The sequence below is a fragment of the Sinohyriopsis cumingii genome, chromosome 6 (assembly GCF_028554795.1).
Source record: "Sinohyriopsis cumingii isolate HCF-2022 chromosome 6, ASM2855479v2, whole genome shotgun sequence".
NCBI classification, from domain to species: Eukaryota; Metazoa; Mollusca; class Bivalvia; order Unionida; family Unionidae; genus Sinohyriopsis; species Sinohyriopsis cumingii.
Window position 1 is genome coordinate 114,281,762 of NC_142966.1, and position 24,968 is coordinate 114,306,729.

The 24,968-nt window shown below is 33.7% G+C and overlaps 2 protein-coding genes across 3 annotated transcripts in view; one reads left to right on the top strand and one right to left on the bottom strand.

Moving 5' to 3' along the window:
- The window catches only part of LOC149797760 (RNA-binding protein 41-like), a 30,824-nt gene extending 8,888 nt beyond the window's left edge, over positions 1-21,936 (top strand). Inside the window, exons 2-6 of the mRNA XM_089962701.1 lie at positions 14,841-15,008; positions 16,560-16,761; positions 18,674-19,489; positions 19,898-20,045; positions 21,803-21,936. Of these exons, the coding sequence (XP_089818827.1) occupies positions 14,841-15,008; positions 16,560-16,761; positions 18,674-19,489; positions 19,898-20,045; positions 21,803-21,900 (1,432 nt within the window). The 3' untranslated portion in view covers positions 21,901-21,936. The remainder of the gene's footprint in view (positions 1-14,840; positions 15,009-16,559; positions 16,762-18,673; positions 19,490-19,897; positions 20,046-21,802) is intronic.
- LOC149797761 (ATP synthase F(1) complex subunit epsilon, mitochondrial-like) lies at positions 1,711-13,048 on the bottom strand. Of its 2 annotated transcripts, XM_089962700.1 has the most exons (4): positions 12,922-13,048; positions 10,062-10,192; positions 5,544-5,596; positions 1,711-1,904 (listed from the first exon to the last, which is right to left on the bottom strand). In XM_089962700.1, the coding sequence occupies exons 1-3, from the start codon at positions 12,951-12,953 to the stop codon at positions 5,571-5,573; spliced, it is 189 nt and encodes a 62-aa protein (XP_089818826.1). In that variant the 5' UTR covers positions 12,954-13,048; the 3' UTR covers positions 1,711-1,904; positions 5,544-5,570. The 2 variants fall into 2 exon arrangements, with proteins under 2 accessions (XP_089818826.1, XP_089818825.1); XM_089962699.1 differs by lacking the exon at positions 5,544-5,596.
- Positions 21,937-24,968: the final 3,032 nt, after the last annotated feature.

Here is a 24,968-nt window from a genome sequence, read left to right on the forward strand (position 1 = left end):
AGACCTTTGATTTTAGCAACAATAAAATCCCAGCATTTTTGCCAAGCCATATAGATTTACTCTTTGGCTGCTCAGAACAATGACGTTGCTGGGTTCCATTAATAGATCATCAGACCTGTAATCCAAGGTACACAGATTTGATACCAGACTAGCCAAGGTCAGCAACCTTGGCGTGTCCTTGAAAAAAAGACACTTATCTGCCATTTCTTCTGCATGCTATAGCCAATATATTAAAAATACAGCTGAAACCTGCAAAACAAAGTTCTCTGAACAGAGACGAAATGATAAGAGAAGTAAAGTTGTCCACTGCCAGATACCCCAGAGAAGCTCAGATTCAGCTTGGGCAAGATAAAGTCTGCAAGGTACATGTCCTATGGCCATATTGAAAGAGAAGGAGGGAAAGAAATGGGGGGGGGGGCATGTTTGGTTATTTATGCTCCATGTACTGCACATTTTTTAATCACCAAAGTACATATATCAACAGCTTTATCTTTTATTGGTGTACTGCATTCTTACCTGGAGTTTCTTGCATCTATTGATTCTTTATTTTACCTCATATACTGTCAAAGTTATCAACAGTTAGCCACCTGGGAATCTTACTGTTTGGGAAATAATTAAATGGATAAAAAGAAGTGTTCTCGTATATCAGTCTCAAAACTTGGCTTGTCAGAGATTGATTGAATGCTTGTTCCCAATTGCAAGGTGAAAATTGGATGAGGTGGCAACCTTGTTTTCTTACTGGATGGATGTTTAAGTGGATAACAATAAAAATGTTATGATACAACGAAATATGTTAAAATTAAGTAACACATGTTCTTTGCGGTTTAACTTTTCATTTTACTTTCTTTGTGCCAAAATCTGTTAAAAAATCTATCCGTTTTAAACACCCTTATCTGCCTATTCATTTAGCTATTTGTACCCATGTACAAAGTTAATTACTATGCACATTTCCTTTCATGACATTGTTTGCCACATACAGTCAAAATAAGAGATTTGATTTATTTTTTAAAGATAGCTTTAAAATTTTTAGTTATATCACTATGATATCTGCAGTGTGGCAGTTTACAGTGGTGTCTAGCACTGGAACATGTGGCCTCATGTCCCACCCAATCCCATTATCCAGACACCAATCCTACCAGTCCTAACACTATCTTCTTAATGAACACCAAGCAAGAGAGCTGCTAGTACCATTTTTTTAAGTCTTTGGTATGGTTCAGCCAGGGTTCGATTTGATTTGAAGTAATACACCAGTTGTGGTTTTCATATGTAAAAGAGTAATGTATATACTTATAAGTTAAATCCAACTGCAAACAAAACAGAACCTGATTATTGTTAGATAAATTGTGGGTAAATCAGGGTCTGTGTTGTCTGTTTTGATGACAAACCAGAGGTTCATTTACCTAGTTTGCCACTGCATTATCCAGTTGTAGATGGTGGTCTGTGAAATTCATGATTGGACTCAAAAAGTATATATATATATATATATATATATATATATATATATATATATATACATACAAAAGCTATACAGCCCTACTGTGTGTTTGAACAAACTTAACCTTATATCTCAAGCTGTACTAAAGATCTGGAAATGTCACATATTTAGTGATTATAGGCATATGGATTTATAGATGGACAAATATATAAAGAAATAGACTGATGGATACAGATAGATGAGATTAGTATTAAACGAAGAAAAAATACCGTAAAAACATCAATTAAGATTTTATTGTAAAGGGGGTTTTATTGTTACAAAATCACACAACTAGGAAATTCAGTACAGTGGCTGCATGTTTTTTCACATTTGACATATTTTCCCAGCTTAGTGCTCTAATCAGTTATATAACTCAAATAATTTACTAGCAGTTATTAAACTTGCTGCTGTGAAGTCTTAGGATCAACCTCTGAAAAAAAGAAAGAAAATAGCATGTACAGATACTGTGATTATGCATATGTAGAGGTTATTATCAATAAATTAACAATTTATGTACAATAAATTAAATATATTCAAATGCATTTACCTACAGAACTTTTAAAACAATTAAATGCTTTAAAGAGTCCCATTCTTGGACTTCAGATAGACCACTTATTTCCAAGGTCACAAAATGAGGATTCCAAAGAATGTATATCTTTCCTCGTGTGAACTGTGCTATGTTGACAAAGATATCTGCTTATGCAGATGAGATCAATACCATTTGCATACGAGTGGGAAATTTTCAAACAAATATCCCAAATGTTAGAATACAGCTAATGATGTGTAAGATACAGGACTTGAAACACCATTAAGATGGCAATGAAACATTATTGACATTGGTGCCGGCTTTCTGCTTACACTGGCAGTCAAAAATCTATGTAATATCTTTGACATAATATTGTCCCTGATTACAGCAACTGATGTTGAAGCTAACATGGCACCTTAACATTTTTGACAAGGATGTCACCAGTTTTCAACACTGATGCAGGACAAACTGTAACTTTTAGCTTATAAGGAAAAAAATGGTAATATTTTTTCAAAGTATCAACGTAATGCAGCAAATGATGAAAACAAATGTGTACACTACCTTGCTGGCACAAATTATGCATAGATTTACCCTTGAAAAGTGATACCTATGAGAATGGTATACGATAGGCATGATAACGCCAGATTTCTTTCTATATTTTCAAGCTACTGGACAAAGTGCATAAGAAAAGATAATAACAATGCACACATGCAAGAGGATGCAATGACTATGGGGAGAAAATACAAAAGCAATGTAAAAGAAATTCGCTTTTATTTATTAAATATAACTAAAAATTGATAACAGCAATTCACCTTGTTTCTCTAGGCTGCATGAATCCCCCACCCCTACTTTAATGAACAGAAATTTAGCAAGCACATGAAAATTGTGCACAATCAATTTTCTGTCTGAATAACAAAACCATAACATTCACAGACATTAACAAATCTACTTCTCTGATCAACTTCTACATGATACTGTAGCTTTTACTCTGTAAATGTTTTCATTTGAGAAGTCAGAAGCTTTCACTGATTATCACATTATCAAAAGCATTTTATGAACTGCACATGGCAATTTCTGGGGTGAAACGATCAGCCTATGCCACATGTTGATACATATCACAACACACAACCTATGTTATGATACATATCACTACACAACAAAAGTAAAGAGGCAATTGGCTCATAATATTCCTGACCTGTGAACATTAAAAGTAACTTTTATAAGGTAAATATCACTCTGAATAGATTCTCCACTTTTAATATTGATGCACCAAAACAGTTCAATGATTATCAGGAATCGTTTCACCCCTAGCCATAGCTATTCGGTATTTGGTGTGAATGTCTACCTGCAGTTCCAATGCATATAATTACGTACAATATAATTAAGTACGATTGTCATAACACACAATCATTGCTGCTATGCTGACAATGCAAATAAACAATTGTAAGTTTAACTTTGATAACTTATTACATGCATGTTTGTTGAAACATACTCTATAGGGTCTATTCTGTGCTGATATACAAATTGCTAAAACACCCCCTAACCCTTACTAAAAAAGCAAGAGGGTAAACTCACCTGGGTGGAACCTCTGGAGAAATATGAGGTACTAACAGAATTGGGGACATTTCTGTCTGTTCACAGATACAGTAATGTAGTGAGATCTGACTTTTAAATACCACTAATTTTGAAATAGAAGAGTTCCTTTGTCATAAAACTTGACTCAAGGCTACAGATACAATGTGACATTTTTACTTTAAAGATCATGAAAGACGTTTGTAAATTATTAATACTCTGCCGGAGCCCCACTTGTAGGTCCTGCCACATTATGAAGATCACCTGTTCAATTTATCCCAAAAAAATATAAACTTTCTACAAAGCAAAGCACATAACCTATGAATGGGAAATTATATACTTTGTGCCAACTTGTACAGCATAAATAATAATAAGCTATCTCTTGCTAATGACAACGTGGTAATGCATCGCTTGTTAGATATATCAAGCAGTACCTATGTGATTGTTTGACAGTTAAGCTCAGCAAGGCTATTACATGTAGCTACTTATAAAAGTCCCATATAAAATAAATGTTTTTCTCCCAAAAGGAACTGAGGCCATTACATTACATTGGAATCCATTTAGTTCAAGGACTTGTTTGCCAATGACGTTATTCATAAGGAGTGAGTGTTTTCTGTAAGCATGACATACACAGTACTATCACACAAACTTACTACGAAACCTGAACTAGTTGTAGATTGCATCAGCAGAGTTGTATTTTTCAGAATTACCACCTGAGCAGAAATTGTGAGATTATTGGAAATCTTGTTAGTTGTGAGCCCTTCTTCAGCAGAATGTGAATGAGGGTTCAGTCTCTTGAACAGTATCATAAATATAAGAGATCACCCAGTTCATTTTTATGGAGGAGTTGGGTGTGTTGACATAATAGTAAAAAAATATCGCTTTGTTGGTCAATGGTATTTTAAGTAATGTTTTCATAAAATGCCCCTTGCCCTGGGCTTGTGTCTGAAAAAACTGCTTTGCACTAAACTGAATAAAACATGATTAAGCCTCGGATTCTAATGAACATCAACCCTATTGATCTAATGAGTAAGATCATTGATGGTTGACATCAAGACCTATAGGAAAACATTGCTTTACGTGAAAGTCAACTGCTCTGGGCCAGTGTCTTAAATTTATTTCTTTGAGAAATGACTAGAAATGTGTTCATGAAACAAAAATGATGCATGAATGTGCCGCAAACTTAAATTAATGCAAAACATGACCAATGTGTGTTGGACAGATAAATGGATGGATAGAAAATGCTAAAACAGTACGCCTCTACCATGCCATAGCAAGGCATGAAGCACAAATAACCACCAGGAATTTCATGTTCCATTGTGAACTTGACGCATTTTTTGCTACGTTAAATATAAGATCTCTCTCACAAACCACAACTTACGAAATTGTAATTTCAAAACTAAGTTTGTTTTCTGTAAAATACAGATGGTTAAAACCTAAGGTGTGAAAACAGAAAAGAGGTCTACTGAAGACTATAATATTATTTCTATACACTTTCACTTTCACCAGGGTGTGGTGGGGGTGGTATCAATCTGCATGCATTTCACTGTTACTACATATCAGTAAATGAAAATACTAATGAAAAAATGCTGTGATTATATGCAAACATTCAATCACCAAAAATGATACAAAAGGGATGAATTTCCAATACACATTTCAAAAATAGCAATCAAAAACATGACCATCATTGCAAGTCAAAAGATTGTCCCATATTTATATATTTATATCTTGTCTGAAATATCTACTAATGCAAGCCCTTACAGATATGTATAAAAAACGTAAAGAAAGCCTTCATACTATTGCCTCCATTCAAAAGCATATGGATAAAGCATCACAACAGTATACTGTTAATAATTTTATATGCTCTTAAATTATCTTATATGACTTGTAGCATTTGTATAATATGCAGCAACAAAATTGAACAAGCCAGTTTATAAAGAAAGTGCACAGAATTCAAAATTTGTATTCTACCTGCAATTAGTATATATAACTTCAAAATCATGCTTCCTTACCGAATTTTCCACCTTTAATGGAAAAACATATTAGTTCAATAATGGCATTTGTTTCTGGCTTAAAGCCCTTGAACTTTACATATTCAAAACACAAAATATTCTTAGCTGATTTTTCTGACACATAATTTTTCATTTTTTCACCTAAGAATTTTTTTTATATGTTTGCAATCAGATAATGAATTTTAAATTTTTTGGGGAGTTCAGTTGCATTGTCTAGTTGACTTGGTTACCATCTATTGTTATTAATTTTGACCATTAATGTTCTTCCCTGCTAGACAGTAACTAGCAGTCATACAGTGTGTAGTAAGACCAAATGCAATCTTAACATAGCCAATTATTACCATTACTTAAGAGCATTTTATACTGTGATTTTGTGAGCATACCCTTAACTTGCCTTTTTTTGTTGCTGTTTAAATTCCAGTGCAAGTTTCATTTTTTTAAATTTGATTACACATGCCTTTAAACAGTAACTATACACAACACATCGATCAATATTCCTTGGAAGGTCATTATATAAAACACCCCAAGAAATACTTTCAACAGAATCAATGTTAAAGAATGTAGACATTTTGACACAAGGCCAACCTTGAGGTGTGATCCACTGTAAACCAGATTGAAATCACACTGATAGTGACACTTATTTAGAAAAAAAATTAATTACTCAATACACTGGTATTGATTTTCCCAACATTAGGTTTTCTTGACCCAATTTAATGCCAGGCTGCCGCTGCTACTGCAGACCTTCACAGTAATCATTAAGTTTTGACATAAGTTTTGTGATGACAGGTACAGTGCAGATTACCCAACAATCAGCAATGAACTGACTTTGTTAAATTACTGTAGTGCTATCGGCCACAATCCAAAAAGTAAGTGGTAACTGGGTAAGTTGGATGATGCCATCTAAATCCATAGGAAAGGTTATATTAATGCCTTTAGCAGGGCTCTTAATCATGTCATTTACAATGGGCTCTTCCAACAGTTCTTGTACAAGTCAATTAAGTTTTACAAATCTTTTATTTTTTTAAATAATTTGGGCCTTGCACAGAAACCACAGCACAAGTTTAAGAAACATTGAGTCTAATTCCAGAAATTAGATGTCCTAAATGAAGTGACTCCCAATACAGAGATCTCAATTAAATATTAAGTCCGCAACTTTCATCATGTTCTTTTATTTGTTGTCTCCATTTAATCATTTCATGTGTATTTCATTACTTAGAGCATGTATTTTTATACTTTCACTGCAAAGGTGACAATTTTTAATATTTTTTTACCTATTGATGTGAAAATTAAAACATCTTAGCACCAGCATTATATTTGTTTATACCCAATAGCTCTGTCAAGAGTCCCAGTACTGTTAATATAGAGCTTTCATCAATTATTTTTAGTACTGTATTTTCAGATTCAGGGACTCTCCCAGTGGGAGGGATTGGGCACGCAAAGAGAACCTTTAAATACAATGCTTAGAGTCATTTGATAATTTAAATAAAATAAAAAGAATCTTTTGGCCTGCACAATGAAAAGGTAATATTTCAGTATAAATTATTTAAGATAATTCATTTCTTAAACTTCCCTGTAAAACAAAATAAACAAAAACTGGATAAAATACTGAGTGAGACCTTTAGTGAGAAAAAAAAATAAAGACCTAGACAGATGAAAAAAATATTAACAATGAATTATAAAAGCATATATGAACATTTCTAGCAATATTATGCACTGAAATGAACATCTTTTTTCCTCCAAAAACTGTATTTTCTCCATGATGCAAGATTATACAACTCTATTCATAGCCACTAATCATAAATTCATATACACAAAATACTCCTTGAAAATCTGAATCTTAAAGACTGCTTCAGAACTTCATTAACTTTCTAAAGTTTTAGTCTGAAAATTTCAAATGATACTGAATTTGGTTTCTGAAATTGAAAAAGCATGACATAACACTTCTTTCATAGTGTTTCACATTGTATAATTGACAGTAAATCATTATTCAGTCAATGTTTGATGCAACCCGGAGTTACAATAGCCTTGAAGCTTAGGGTCAACCTACATGAAAATTTTAGTGACCATTCTAAAAAAAAATTAAAGTTTAATAATGTGGTTGTTCTAGACACTGAAAGCAGAAATCAACTGAACAAAGAATTAACTGTAAAAGATTACCAAAAAATGATTTTATTAAAGGCAAATTAAAGAGTAATTATCAATAGGCATCATGTAAATTCTAATAGTATAACTAGATCTGTCTGATGGAACTATCAAACCATAACATTTGCTTCAACGTAAGGTCGACCATAAAAATTCACATTTGGAGTTATCAAAACCATCGCACCACATACTGATAAAGGGCATTAAACCTCATTTTCTTCAGATGTCAGTTTACATTGGTGACACCGATAGTTTACATCATGGAGGCCAATAGTTTACATTAATGAGACATAGCTTACATCAATGAGGCCGATAGTTAACATCAATAAGGCATTTGCCATATCTCTGTTCACAGAGTAATTTTTCCGATCAATACCATATTTGCTGATTCAATTATACTGGTCACATGTAGCCTGTAAGCCAGAATAGTCCATGATTATATTATACTGGTCAAGTGAAGCCTGTAAGCCAGAATAGTCCATGATTCTATTATACTGTTCACATGTAGCCTGTAAGCCAGAATAGTTCATGATTATATTATACTGGTCAAGTGAAGCCTGTATGCCAGACTAGTCCAGGGTCCAAGCTGGACTCAAATATTTGGGCAAAAATGACATTTCTCAAGCTAGAGCATCAGAGATTTACAAATCCACTTGCCTGACTACAAATACAAGCTCAAGTTTGACTTGGGCAAGCCCAAGTTTCCAAGTTGCTTGCCCATGTAAAAGTAAACATAACTGGGGGAGTGAAGGGAAGAAGGGGCTTGTGTTCCATTTTTTATGCTTTATGCAATACCCTGTAATCCTGCCACAGTGCATATATCAGCACCTTTTTCTCAAAGTGTTTATATGTATTCCATTTTCTTATAAATTCTTAACTGGGCACAGAAACTATCAATCATTATGTCATTTCCATCCTGTAGTCTATCTCAAGGTCAGTCTAACATTTTCTTGCGCATATGTGGTCATATGAATAATTACTACTTAAAACAAGCTTAGGCAAATAAGAATTAAATATTAATAATTTAACTTTTCAGTGACATTTTTAACTGTTCTATTTTAAATAACCAGGATTTGCCAACTATCAGATCATAATCTATCCTCTGGGCAGTTTGTGAGCTTGCTTAATTGAAACAACTGACCTGTCAAAATTGTTGTGATGCATGTCACTGATTTCAAGGTCAAACTTGTCACTTAAATGGATAAATTAAGAGTTCACAAATCCTTCAGTTGTGAGTATAAATACAACATAGGAAACAGTCAAGCTTTTGTCATTGTTGATGTAGTTGATGATTCTGCTATTTTATCATGGCATAAAAAGGAATCTTCATGAACATTCTAGCTTTAACACAAGGATTTACAAATTTATAAATGTCAACTTGTCCAGGGCAAGCTGATAGGAAAATTTAATGGTGTTTGCTCTTTCCAGCTATATCTACCTTCTAACCCTTTCTCATCTACATTTTCATCCAGACATTTAATTTTTTTGTTAACTTTAGTTATTAACAATATGGTTTTAAGGTGCAAAAATAAGATAAAAAGAATAAGTTAAATTAACATAATGTAGTTTCCTTAAAATATCCCAAATTTTATCTTCCTTTTTATTCATGATGTGATATTATGTTTCAGGCAAGCTCAAATTTCCCAAGGGCAAATTTGATTTTCCAGTCAGCCTGCCTGGAAATGTTTTTGAATCACTGTAGAACATGGTAAAGTTTGCCAAAATTGGGAAGTGAGTCTAGGAAAAATGTTCAGATTGTAACTATGTCAGATAATTAAACTAATGATGAAATGCTATTGTAGTGTTATAAAAATATTAGAAGTATTCTTATTTTGCTTCACTTGAAGTTTGTAAAATCTGCTTTTCCTTTTCCTAAGTTGAAAGGATGAAACATTGGATAAAATGGGTTTTTTTATACCAGTAATGAATTAGGATAGGCCTACTGAGCCAGCTGTCTCATGATACAAATGGGATTATGCTATCCGTTAAACTACATCTGACAAATATGTCTGTTATAAAACTTGTAATTAGAATGTGTTGATGTAGTTTTCTACTTGAAGCATCATGAATTTGAAGTCTGCCCCTATTTGACAATTTTCACTTATCAATTCAAAAGTTTTAGTCACATGTGTGAACAGTTTAGCTGCAACTTGTAATGTTGTATTAAATTGATCTTGTATTCCTAAATGGTGGATGGTAGTGTAATGTGATGTTATGCCTGATTATAACCATAATGGGAGGCTCCATTATTAGAATTATCTTAGACTCCAAGAAAAATTCCAGTCTTTTATTACTTAAGCAATATTAATTTTCAATAACTGTTTTGTCCACATACTTATTGGTTTTCCATTTTCCCACTTTGTTGGCTTGATAAAGGATTCATCTCTCTTCACTGCTTCAACCCGAAAGTCTGCCTTCAATACTTGTCTTACTACCCGAGCACACACTTGGGAGTATCTGATATAACTGAAAGTAATGAAAAAGGATACAGATGCAAAGACAAGGACTCAAGGAAGGCACCTCAAATTTGAGTAGTTACCCATAAACTGAAGTTTGGTTCCCATGTATATATATATATATATATGTTTAAACAGAACAGTTTTGAATAAGTTACTGAAGAAAAGCAAGTCAAACAGATGATTCAAAATACATTTAAATAAACATTACTTTTATAAACTTTCCCTACATGTTCTTGTGTTTATTGACTAGAAAGTATGTGCATACAAAATTAGGTTTGGTCAATTACCAAAAATGATTTTGGTTCTTACAAAAATGCAGAAAATGAAGAAGGGGCCTCCGCTAGCGATGTATCAAGGACAAATCTGGTTGTAAGCAATACTTTAGAGAAATAAAATGAATGTGTTTCTGACTTGGCTAGAGTTAGATTGATAATAGACATCACAAATCAACACAACAATGTGGTAGTCATGACAAACATTGTTGACAGGTGCTTTATGCTTCATGAAAATATTGTTGACAGGTGCTTTATGCTTCATGAATCTGGCTTTGTTGAGGTGGCAACTAATTCCAACTTTTTGATAGCGAATGGCTCTGACCCCCATACCTATGAAACTATCAAAATATCTAAAATGACTTGGGATAGGTCAGAAGAAACTTAAACCACATAATCCTGTTCCACTATCATTACTGTCAATCGCCAATTTAATCCACACACAATTAACTACTTTAGTTCCAAGTTTGTTTATAAGGTATTTACACACACCACATAAAATATTTAAGTTGAGTGGTTTGGTCTGAGTGAAAGCCTTTAATATCAGCATGACTTAGAGGATCAAAATGTACAGCCATCTATAAACAGAAAGCAGCAAATTCCAAACCAAGCCTGTCCATTGGCAAACAAACAATGTGGCTATTTGTTTTGAGCAAAAAGAAATTAAGAGCTTGGGTTAACATCTATGAAGAAGAAATATAGGTGCCTTAATTTTTATTTGTGCAATAGCAATCAGTTGTACACAATATCACTGGATGAATAGTTGGCTTATCTCTTTGATGGGTTCAGGTAGTTTTGACAGCAACGAAATGTCATGAAACTAGCTTCACGGTACCCTCACTTGTTAAGCAATCCAGTACTACGCTTCAGTAATTTGACAATGTGGGAACTCCAGTCCTAACTGTATGTTGACTATTTTAGCAGACTACCCATTTGTATATAGCATTACTCCACCTGAATCTATCAAAGAGATAAGCTAACTTTCTTCTGGCGCTTTGCTGCTGTTGTCAGTAACTGATCAAAGCCTGTAGGAATATGGGACTACATACTTTGATAATGAGACAGAACTGACCTTCAAGACTTAAAACCCATTTTACAATTTGTCAGTACAAAAATACCAACCGTCAAATTTTGTCAGGTACAAGGAAAATTTTACCAGTAAAAAAACAGCATATACCAGTATAACGGAATCTCTGAAATACTATTATACAGAGCATCTTTCTTTGTAAGTTTAAATTAGTGCCATATGGGGTTGAACAGACTGTTATTTAAAACCTGTTTTGAAGATAGAAAAAAAATGGATCTCCCCAACTTTAACAACTGTTCAAAGCAGATTTTGCTCATTGTTTGTGATGATGTTAATCCTGTCATTCCAATCAGAGTTTGATGTCTATGATCCACGTTTATGACTCAGTCTCAGTTAAAACATATATAAATCATGTAAATAAAGATATCTACAGAATGAGAAATTAAACTTAGGGGTCTAAATAGGCAAATATTTTTATAATCAACATCTGCACATAACACGTACATCCCTGGTGTGACTTCAGTGGAATCCAGTTAGTGGGTGTATTGGTTTTGAAGTGCTTTAATGTAATGTCTTTGTAGAAGGACCTATAGTTATCGAAGATTACTGCAATAAATATAACTGTTAAACAGTGATTTTATATATATATATATATATATACACATACACATATATATATATGTAACTTCTGGAAAACAAGCGTATTCAATCAAATGTGGAGTAAGCCTATTGTCCTTCTGCCTACCAGACTAGGGTACCCACCAAATGATCATGCTGTAGAACGTCACAGCAATATTCACTATTGGATTTTTAGTGTTCATCTTCATCAAAATCCCTCTGCAGGTTTTGAAGAAGGTATTTGGGTGAACTGTGTGCATTTGTCCCAGTTAACATCTGCCTATGATCAAAACTCTGAAGGCTGACAGAATATATGGGGAAAAAAACGTCCACCCTATTAAAGTCTCTAACAACTTCAGTTTTCTGATTTTCGTTTTCACGCTGAAATTAGTTCAGAAGTTAACTGGGCCAAACATATATAAAATTGTCCCGAGTACCGTATTTATAACTTGCAAAGGAATGTCTACGAGGCTGAAGAATAAAACCGAATAAAACTTTTTTAAAATAACGCCCGAGTTGAAATCCCTGAAAAGATTGAGCCTAGGGTCTCACTGGAATTACTGCTACACATCATGCATAATCCAATGTGGATAATCAGCAGGATATGAAGAGATACGACACTCAAACTATCATAATGTGTACAAATAGATGCATTAATGCATTTGTGTGAAACAACAATTCCTAACGCCCGTGAGCTATGTTAACCACCCACCCCCTTCTACCGGCACATGACCTTGCAGATTCTCAGTAGGAATCAACGATATTATCAACAAAAGTTCACATTTTCTCTATCTGTAATCATATACGATAAGTTATTACGTTAATCCAGCTTGTCTCCAGTAATTAGTCATTTTTGTCGTTCGTTATTTTTCCCCTACTCGTTGATAAATAGTAGCATGTATCCCTCTCTTCGAAGGGGAAGGTCATACAAGGGCGGGTGTAAATGACGAATGGAAGGTATAGTTGGGAACGGAATAGTCAAGTTGATGGTAAATGAAAAGATTATTATTATTATTAGTTTAACTTTCGTTGTTACTATTGTAACCCTGCTATAAGTTATCTGATCGACAGCGCAAAGCCAGTACACACAACCGATGACAGAACTACTGATGATGATTCAGAAAATTAATATTACTGATAATAATAATAATAATAATAATAATAATGATAATAATAAATACTTATACTTATTTACTTACTTTCTTACTTACAGTATTGTTATATTTCAATTTTGGGGGGTTCTTAATGTTCACATTTTTTATTCTTCAGCTTTTTTCTCTAAGAAGATTGTATTTTCCATTTGGCAAACTGGCTTTCAAACAAACAATACCACATCAAGCATGAGTAGCCCTTACATTGATGCTTTAGAAGGAAAACTTATACTGTTGCCATTTATAATGGATCACCTGTCCAAAAAATAAAAGAAAATGTTATTTAATACTTTGTTTGGCTCTCTTCACAGCTTGTAAAAGCTTAGATATGTAGCATGGGCATGGGGTACAGGCATATAGGGGTTCTTTACAGAAAAAGGAGTTTTCCAAATAATTTTGAGTATTGTCATGATTTTCATTTAGCAATTTTTTTTTATCACCATAATATGAAAATATATAATTTACGGGGGGGGGGGGGGGTTGAACCATACAGAATTTTAGGCACAAATTTATTTAAATCTGTTTTTTGCACCAATATTAAAATGGCTTCCTTTAACCAATCACTCATGAATAATCATTTAATTATTGTACCCAAATTAACATGATATATTGTGTTTCACTTGGATGATTATCAGATTTAACAGGTTGACATTTCTCATGGCATGTAAGTTTTAGAGGTACCAAGGTAAACACATCCAGTTTTCAGAATTACATGTAGGTTTACATTAAATTTTCAAGAAATAATCTCTCTAGCATCTGGAATTCAAAGATTCAAGGTTTTACATCAAAGAATGTTGAAGAAAATATCCACTGAGAACCAAATTAGTAAGTTTGTAGAGGATTCCAGATTGGAGAAGGTTTTGTTCTCAGAAGTTTCACTGTAGTATGCAATGACACAAGAACAGGAAATGTCAGCCTCAGATTTATATAATGTTTTCAGATTGACAGAACCTCATAAAGGGTGGATAATTTAATAAATAGACTGTGCCAGCCCAATATAGATAATATCGAACTTGGCAATATGAGTGTTCTCAGGAAACAAGCTTGTTGTTATATTTATTATTTATTATTATAGCACTTACTCATTATAATCCTGTCCATGGGAACCACAGTGTTCACCACATTATTGTGAGAATGCGTTATAATGAGGTACATGATAGCAGTATTCCATTATAATCTTGTCAGTAGGAGCCATAGTGTATACCACATTTTAGTGAGAATGCCTTATAATGAGGTACATAATAGCAGTACTCCCTCATTATAGTGCTATTGGAGCAGTGGGATATACCACCTTATAGTGATTCTATCTTTTAATGATGTAGTTTGATACAGTATTCCCTCATTATAATCAGGTACATGGGAGTTATAGAGAATACCACATTACAGTGAGACTTGCCTTAGAATGAAATACAATATAAGTGGTAGTAATTTCACTGCCGCTAAATGAAATGTCATCCATGATCTTGGCTTATAACAGGACCCATGTTATATTGAAAGACCTTATATTGAGGGAATGTGTTATTATTATTATTGACTACTACTTAATGATGTTCTCAATTTTTTATTGACATTGTTTATTTTCTTCAGTGGGAACCCAAAACGTTATAACAGTAGAGATGTCCTTCAAATGGATTCAGGTCCAAGGGGGCCAAAAAGATCCCTTATGGCTCCAGTGGAGGAAATTGAGACTGAAGGGCAAAAGCAGCTACATGCATTAGTACAAAAGCAACTTAACACCAAAGTGGATTTAGCTGAGTATGTTAAAAATTAAATTACATGTAAACATGGCCATTGGTCGCCATCAGGGGCAAAATCTTTTTGTAGTTAAATGATAGATAAGACCATATATTTTTAAAAAATCTTTTGTTTTGTTACTGTCTCCCCAACCTCATTGTGTAATCTTTTCTTTGCAAGTCATTAATGTGTAATATATTGTCAGTTTTGATTGGTAAAGTGTAAATATTAGTATATAATAAATAATTGTATGCATTTCACTGTTGATAAACATGTATAATCTTTTTGATAGCCATAAATATCAAAACATAATAAATGTATCATCATGCATTTTACTGTCTATACATATATATAAAACAATAGGTGCATATGACATTAGCTGATTTTTTAAAACAGGAATGCTTATTTTTTACATTTCACAGTATTTTACACTGCCCCAGTATGATAGAAAAATGTACATGATGTAAATTACACCCCAGTCTGATAGAAAAAAGTGTACATGATGTATATTACACCCCAGTATGATAGAAATGTACATAATGTAAATTAAATCCCATTTGTACTTGTCAGACAAAATGCTTTCAGAATTGTCAGTTCTTCAATCCATTTCTTTATGGATTCACTTTTTTGTGACCCAGATTATTTTATGTTGCAAGGTGTATGCACATTGCTGACAGAAATGTTGCATATTTCATTATTTCACAGATTGCTTCATTATAATAAAAACACTGGCAAAGCAGGGTCTTTGTTTGTATATAGATTTACTTAGAGTAATGTTGTTAAATAATGCCTCATTAACAAAGTCATTGAAGCCTTATAGTAGTAACATTGTCTGTTTGTCAGTTATTTCTTCTGCCCATCTCTTGGTCCATCAATCCATCAACAGTTTGGTGTCGGCTGTGTCACTTATCGTTATTTTATAACATATATGTATAACTTGACAAAGGATTTTTGAGTGCTACCAAATGTGATATGCAGTTTTATATTGTAAAAACCTCTGATGATTTGGATTTGCCACATTCCATATCCTTTTTAGATGTATCATGGTCCCTGTTTGCCCATGATCGGAAAATTTTGTTTCCACAGAGTAACTTTAGCAAGGATAGACAGATTTCACTTGAATTTGATATGCAGCTCTATATTGATGAGCCCTCAATTGGATTTCAAGCATTCTATGTCACTAGCTTTTACAAGTTATGGCGGGGGCCCCGAGTGGCCAAATGGTCTAAAGCACTCTGTTACGGATCACTGCCATCTCACCTCTGCCTGTGCCGGTTCAAGTCTCGGATTCAGCCAATGTGGGTATGTGAGAAAGCTTGCCAGTAGCTTCTTGTGGGTCAGTGGTTCTTTCAAGGGTTTTCCCAGGTTCTTCCTCCACCATTAATACTGGCTGCCATGTATAGCCTATCGTGTGCTGAAAAATGGCGTTAAACCTCACAACAACACAACAAGTTATGGCTCTTGCTTTCCTGTCATCCTAAGCTTTAATTTCTGTGGTGTACTCCTACTGAAGATTTTTGAACAATGCAGCATTTCTGATTAAAATTCTTTTCTTTTGTTTCTGTGTTTTAGAATCAAGAAAAAGAAGGAATTTGCTGCCGCTGATGCTAAGTTTAATCCAGCCACAGAAAAATTGTCCGGGATTGTGTCCCTAAAAGACTACCAGGATCTTGAGAAGAGCGATGATTATATACTGGAACTGAGACAATGTGGACTGACAGATGAGGAAATCACTCTTAAGTTGGAGAACAAAAATGACTTCAATGTGCTAAAGGTGAATTGTTCATTCACTTTGAATAGAATAAGTTAGAATCATTATTATTTAAAATGTGTGCATTTACAGATTACCTAGAAAAATTGGATACGTTTGTTCTTGTATATCATTTGGATTTTCAAGAAATAACACATGGATATTTAAATCTTTCCTTTGTAGTTTATTAAAACGTTTGGGTCAGTAAATACAGTTTTATTTTTTTGAGAAATACAAAAATTATTCTAGGCAAACATGCAAGTCAATTTTCAGTATCGATGCGATAAAACTGGCAGAGTTGAAACTTGGCTTTAACTTGCTGGGTCAAACACTTGCAATCACTCCAACTGCCTTTTAAGTCCTAACTGATTCTCTATATATTTTATCTTTAAAAACAATCTTCGGATAGTTCAGAAAGTTCTTTTTTTTCACTCTTGAACTTTACTAGTGATCCCAGATTGAATAATTAATGGGATTTGCTCAACCTCGAATTGTCTGAAGTAGAGTTTTACAATAGAAATCAGTATAGGTGTAGATGAAATGTCAGCCTCACCGAATCACATAACGTTTAAGTTGCAATAGCAATAAAATTATCCTTAGCATTAAAAAAACGTGGACCAGTCAACTGTATATGTAGGTCATATTCAGTGAAATTTCATTAGACCAAGACATCAGTAAGCTGAAATTCTGTTGACACTGAAAGATGAATCAGGTTTTTAATTTCAATTAATGTGAATTAATAAATGAAGACTCCAAAGAGTCAAAGAAATTGTCAGTCCAAAAAGTCAGTATTATTCGTATATGAAACCCCACTACCATACCTTAACCAGAGAATGTGGCTGGCAAATGGTCTCAGACCAGCCTAAAAATTGTGAAGTTAGATAAAACTAAATGTAGAAACACATGCATATGCCATGAAATCCTAATTATTTTAGAGATGTTTTAAAAATTGACATGCAATTGACATTTTGCCAATACATGTAAACAAGGTCGCCTGGTTACAGCTCATTCTTAAGCAAAAAAAGAGAATCTCACTCAACTGAAAGCTCGTTAAAACCAAAAATTTGATCTTGTTCTACGGAAGATTTTTCTTGAGAGGGTTCATTGTCATTATTAATGTCCAGTATATGTTCAGGATTGAAAAGCATGTCACTGAAAGACACTCAGAAATGCTGATCTTGTTCACTCATACATTTTTCAGTCTGGATCCATTGGAATTCAAACTTTTGAGATTCTACAGTACAGTAAAACCTGTCTTGATAGACCAGTGCTATGTGAGACCATCTGTCTTGAGATACCACGCTCTCAGTGCACAAATTGAATGATTATATAGCATTGATACCTGTTATGAGACCACCTGTCTTGAGAGACCATACTGTTTTGGCAAAAGAGGTGGTCTTTCAAGACATGTTCTACTGTACATTGTATTGTAACATTGTTAAATGAATCTAATTCATGTTTGCCTGCTATAATATGACATAAAATCAGTGATGTACATTTAGTTGGTTAAAGGAGTTAATATAAAGTATAGATTTACCTTTCAGTAATGATGTGTTCCACTGGATTAACTATATACACTTTTTGCATGTATGCACCAGATTCACTTCTATAAACCAAACAGTTGATGCTCCAGATAGTACAAAATATGCCATTATGTCATCTAAGCAGTAGTTCAGTCAAGTGTCATGCATCTTACTTACATATGCACGCCACCTACGATGGTTGATAGCAGGGATGAATGTTATTATAGAAGAATTTTATGTAAAAATGTGCATTAAAATGCTGCTACCATGAATATTGAACAAGAAATTAAAATAATTTGTCTTCTCTTATTTCTAATATTGACAATTTGCAAATTTTAATTGGCCAAAATGAGTTGTAAAATGCATATATTGTGGTGCACAAAAGAAGATAGTTGAAAACATTTGTCTTTCAGTCAGTGAAGAGGAGTAGGTATGGAATGGACCCAGTTTCTTATCAAGGAAAGATGGAAGAGATTGAGAAGAAAATTCAAAGCCGGCAGACAAGGCTTTCCAAGTCTGATTCAGTCTCAGGGATCAGACTGTTATCAAGATCGGAGATGGAACTTGAAAAGTCCATTGCTTTTGGAAATGAAAAAAATAAGTTTTTGCACAAGGCTTTGATTCAGCAGAAAACTTCATCAAGCTTGTCTGTGGATCCTAAAGACCCTATGTGTCAATTACCAGAAATTCTTAAGTCTTGGACAAAAAGTTCTTCAAAGAAGGCCAATTCAAAATCTCTGTCCAGTAATTCTGATAGGGCCAAACAAATATTGGATTCTGCTGAAGCAAATGGTCAGAATGATAAGGGCAATTTACATGAAACTGTACCACTCACAGAACAGTCGGTACGTGTATTTAGTCTCAAAGATGATTACTTCGTAACAGAAGCAACTTTTCAGGATGATTATTCTTCGAATCAAGGCAGGGTATCAAATACAGCTGATATTAATAATCAGAAAACAGAGCATGAGGAAAATGAGGAAGTTAAATGTAGTTATGCTGAAGAATCAAAGGCAACGTGCACTGCAGGCGTTCGAAAAGCAGACAATTTTGAATCGGAAGAGAAAGAAAGGACTCTTAAGGAACCGAAAGATGATCAAGCTCCCAGGGAGCTTGTTGCTAGGATTGAGCCAATCCCTGTAGATGTCATACAGAAGTATAGACTTTCTAATGATGAGATTAGAAAGATTCCAAGGTTTGAAAATTATACCCCTGGGGCACCAAATAATGTAAGTTAATGCAGGTCAAAAATTAAGTACAGTATCTGATATTGTCCATTGTTATTTGTTTTTTTCTATGATTTTTTATAAACTTTAGGCTAATGTGAATGTGGACATTTACTGTAATACACTAAGACTTATGTACTGTAGGCATTTCTGACACAGAATCTCTGCATGACGGACATTGAAAAAACTAGTCAACAGTTACTGATAAATGATTTTAAAATTCATAGCATGAATAATAGAACATTGATATAAAAAATAGTCTTGATTTAAATATGCTTTTTAAAACTGGAATACCAAATAGCTCCATGTTAAAATAGTTTTATAATAATTCCACAGATCATTCAAAACTTTCTTCTTGTGGCATTAATTTCACTAATTTTATGCAGTGATTATTATTTCTACATTATTTAGGTTCTATACCTGAAGAATTTAGCTCCTAAGGTGACTGAAGAAGATTTGGTTAGTCTCTTTATCAGATTCCAGAAGGAAAGTGGTCCCAAAATTGTATTCCGTCTACTGACTGGCAGGATGAAGGGACAGGCCTTTGTCACGTTTGATAGTAAGTCTTAAATTTATTCATTTAATTGCATGACCATGTTTGGAAGCTTAGATCGCCTCACTTTGACAAAATTGTTATCAGTAGAGTGAATCTTCAAAAATAAGTTCGTCACACTTTTAAAAGACCGGGCTTGTCTTCTTGTGATATCATCAAGTATATACTGTACCAATTCTTATTTATGTGTTATACTTTATATGTTATAGTTTGTGCAAACTCTGCTGGAATAGTGTATTTGCTTGTGTATTCAGATCTGCTATGGTATGATGTGCCAGCAAAAATGGGTCTAGACCAGGCCTCCTTTTGGCTTATGAATTTAGAATAGGTCCAAAACAATTTGTTTCAAGGGTTCTTTTATTGTTTATTGCAATTTGATAGTGAGGTCACTGTTGCTATACGATTCCAAGTTGCACTTAATTTCTGCACAACATTGGCTCATATCATTGCATACAAATTTACCAATAACTAATACCCATTACATGTTCAAACCCTCTTAATCATTTTTCAAACATAAGCTGAACAGCTACAATATACTCTCGAAATGTGGATGAGCTTGCAGAATGTAACATTTTCATTTCAACCATCTCTCTGTGTATATCCATGTGTGTCTCTCTCTCTCTTTCAATAATAACAATAAAAGTCTTTTCTTTTTTTTATTGTATTCAGATTCTTGAGTTGAGAGCAGAATGAGACAAAGTTTGTACATTTATTTTATATGTTTGTACCGTTAGGGTGTTGAGTATCGTGTGTTCTTTAAACCTTGTTTGGGTATGATCCCTTTATATTTCATACACCGTCAGTACCACAAAATGATAATTATTTATTTTACATATAATTTATCATAGTCAAAAATTAATAATTATTTTTTCGTGTAAAAAATTACATGCAATACGGTAATTACATGTAAGTTAATGACAGATCTGGGTCTGAGCTGTTGAAAGATGTGTACATTTTGATGTACATGGGTAGCACTGACACATTATCCAATGACAGATCTGGGTTAGAGCTGTTGACAGTTGGGTACATTTTGTGTATACATGGGCAAATACATTTACTTACTCGATTCTCAAAAGTTTTATTACTTACTTCTTTTCTAAACTTGTACTTATGATACTCTTTCACAGACATGCACACTTCACATATGTTTCAACTAAATATCTATATCAAAGAATATTTTCCTCATAATGGCTGAAGATTTACACTGAATCTTCTATTTACATCATTTCCAAATCCAGCCGCTTTTTTGATAGAGTGCTTACAAAGATTAAAGTTCTTCTTGGCACACCTAGAAACCACACTGAATCATGCTTTGTGTAATGTTTGATGACATTTGTGCAAATTATTGAAAAGGAGACAAAGTTCATTAGTACTATAACAGACACATCTGAATATGTTTATTTCATCAATGTCTTAATTAACTTTGATTTGTTGATAATCTTTGAGATGTACATATTTATAACTTGATTCCAGCTGCAAACAACATAGACCCTGGTCTTCTGTAGCATGATGCTCTAAAAGATTAGGGTCTATGTTGTTTGTTCTACTGATTACTTGTGACAAATTGCATTGACCAAGATCTGCTGATACATTGTACAATGACAGATCTGTGTCTGTGTAGTTTTACATTTAGATTTGACTTATAAGTCAGCAAATTACTGAGCATGTTGACTGTATGCAGAATTGAAATTCGGATATATTTATTCAGCATTTATTGTATATTGGCATTCTGAACAAAAGAGAATGTTATTGTCCACTTTCAGGTCCTGAAACAGCCAAAGAGGCACTGGAGCTGGTGAATGGTTATCGGCTTAAAGGAAGGCCTATCATAGTTGGATATGGAAAACAAAAATCATCTTAAATTGAAGAAATTAAACATTAAATGGGCAATACTTTACTTTCCTATCTGGTTGTTTTTATTAATTATGTTATTGTCACTGTGAAGGATGAAAATAATTTTAAAGCTTGTTAGATTTGTAAATGTTGATTTTCTTTACTTCTGATCTTTCTTCCATTACACTCATTCTGCATGCCTGTCACTTTTTTTTGTCCTTTTCACCACATCTATCAGTCTGTCTACAGCATATCTTTTACAGAAATGTTGTTTATCATTTGGAGGGCAAATAAAGATATATTTGCAGTGCTGAGACATCACTGATGTATCTTTTATTAATTTTAGTTATAAATTCTTGTTTTTTTAGATATTTAACTGTAGCATGACAAAAATGTAAAACTTTAAAATAAAACAATTATTTTTTCATATGTATATTTTGAGCTTTAAAACTTGTAGTTATTGCAGGATATCAACTTTTTTAGTTTACTCCATTTACTCAAGATAAAATTGGGTGTTGTGACTTACTGATTAGAATGGCAGATTTAAGTTAGTGAGTTGTGCTGTATCATCTTTCATGTTCTGATTTTCTGTTAAGCATCAGTCGGGGCCCCGAGTGACTGAGTGGTCTAAAGCGCTGTCCGTTACAGATCACTGCCATCTCACCTCTGCCTGTGTGGGTTCGAGTCTCGGATTCAGCTAATGTGGGTATGTGAGAAAGCTTCCAGTAGCTTCTCGTGAGTCGGCGGTTCTTTCCGGGGTTTTCCTGGGTTCTTCCTTCACCATTAATACTGGCCACCATGTATAGCCTATCGTGTGCTGAAAAATGGCGTTAAACCCTACAACAACAACAACTTAAGCATCAGTCAGTCAATCAAATTCCGTACAAGGGAGTAAACAAGGACATAAAAGTTTTGGCTAGTAGATTGGCTTCTAAATCAGTAAGATTTCTTACTGACATAAATGTTGTGCATTTTAAAAGGACTGAAAATAAAACCACTTCAGTTTTTTCCATAGCAAGCATTCTCTTTATACAGTAATAAAATAGCCTGGCAAGGAAGGATGTTACAGTAACAATGAAGGTGAGTAAACTAACTGAAAAAGAAAAGTTGCATATCATACTTCATGGCAAAGATTTTTTAATAAAATCAACAAGCATTTTTAATTTCCTTTTGGAGAAAGTGCATGCTTTATCATTTTGATATGAACTGACTCAGAAAAGGTAAAAGCTACCCTTAAATATACATAGTAAAATATCTTGAAGAACACGATAATAATTAAACAAGACAATAAATCAAAATACTTATGCAAATGTTTCTGTTGAAATACTTTTTGGATCGGGTTCTCTGTTGACCTGATTTTAATCAAAGACCAACAAGCCATAACTGATCACCTTTGTTCTCTTTTTCACTTATAACACCTCAATAATTATTTTGTACCAATCAAATGCATGCATTTCTCTTGTCTCTTTACTTTTTATTTTAGAATATATTTTAGGTAAAACTAGATTTACTATGCACTTTGACTTTATTTTATCAAAACGTTTCAGAATCGGAGTATAGAATAATAAGAAAACCTTAAAAAAAACTATTTCTGAATGAAACCATTGTTGAAACTTTAAATAATACACCAAACTTATTTTCTAAAATTATAAACAATTCAGTCTTGACTTGGACATGACTTAATTGCTGTGCTGTCAATTAAATAGTTAACTGACAGAAAGTAAAGATTTGTTTGCATCACTGCTATCTGACAAGTTAGCAACATAATGAGGAATGGGTATAATTACAAACTGCACACATCGAGATTGCCATTGCATAATATGCTGGCTGATCTCGGTCTTTTCGGACTGTTCAGCGTAACAAACAGCACAGACCCTGATCTGCCAGCACATGATATGATGGCAGTTTTCGTGGTTTGTGTTGTTTGCAGTTGGATCAACGTGGATGCAGGTAATGACAGTAAGTTCACATATATGTGTGTGATATGGATTTTTAACATAACCCTAATAATTTGAGACATACTGCTATGATGCCTGAAGTCTGACAATTTATAGTGATGCCTTGCACATTATCCTGACACCGGGCTGACTTGTCCTAACACAAATCGTGTAATGCTGAGTGCCAAGCAAGGCAACTAAGTCTTTGGTATGGTTCAAACCTGCAACCTCCTGTATCTGAGGTTGGTGCTCTAATCACTTAGGCCAGCGGATTGGTTAAGTTCACATACATCTGGGTAAATTTTCATGACTTAACAAAATATTAAACATGCTGTTGCCATGCCAAACATAGAAAAACATCAGAATTATGTGGTTAAGCTGTTATTATAGGCCTTTTTCACAAACTAGGTTTACTTACTTTCCTTGAATTGGAACTCTTCTGTCAACTCGGTGTGCATGTCCACCTTGGCACCTCAACTTCCAGGGACTGTTGATATCCATAATCTGTCATATTGTTAATGTAAGCATGTATAAAACCCAAAATATGCAAATTAAAGAAAACCCAACACGTTGAGTTTCAGACATTTACTATCATTAGATACTATTTCTCCATAACATCTGGTTTTAGATTGATTTTCTGTCATATGTTTACAAAGATAGATTGAATAATGTAAAAACATCTCATCTGCTGAAATTTCCTTTAATACGGAGATCCCATTAAATAATATGGAGATCCCATTAAATAATACAGAGATCCCATTAAATAATACGGAGGTTCCATTAAATAATATGGAGATCCATTAAATAATATGGAGATCCCATTAAATAATATGGAGATCCTATTAAATAATATGGAGATCCCATTAAATAATATGGAGATCCTATTAAATAATATGGAGATCCCATTAAATAATACGGAGATCCCATTAAATAATACGGAGGTTCCATTAAATAATATGGAGATCCATTAAATAATATGGAGATCCCATTAAATAATATGGAGATCCCATTAAATAATACGGAGATCCCATTAAATGATTGTTGGTCAGCACGCTTTGTTTTGATATTTGCAAAGATCAAAGTAATGCATGCAAAGAAGTTATGATATTGGCAACATCGTGTATGCACAGCTCAGATGCTGCAACAGTTAGCTGCTCAT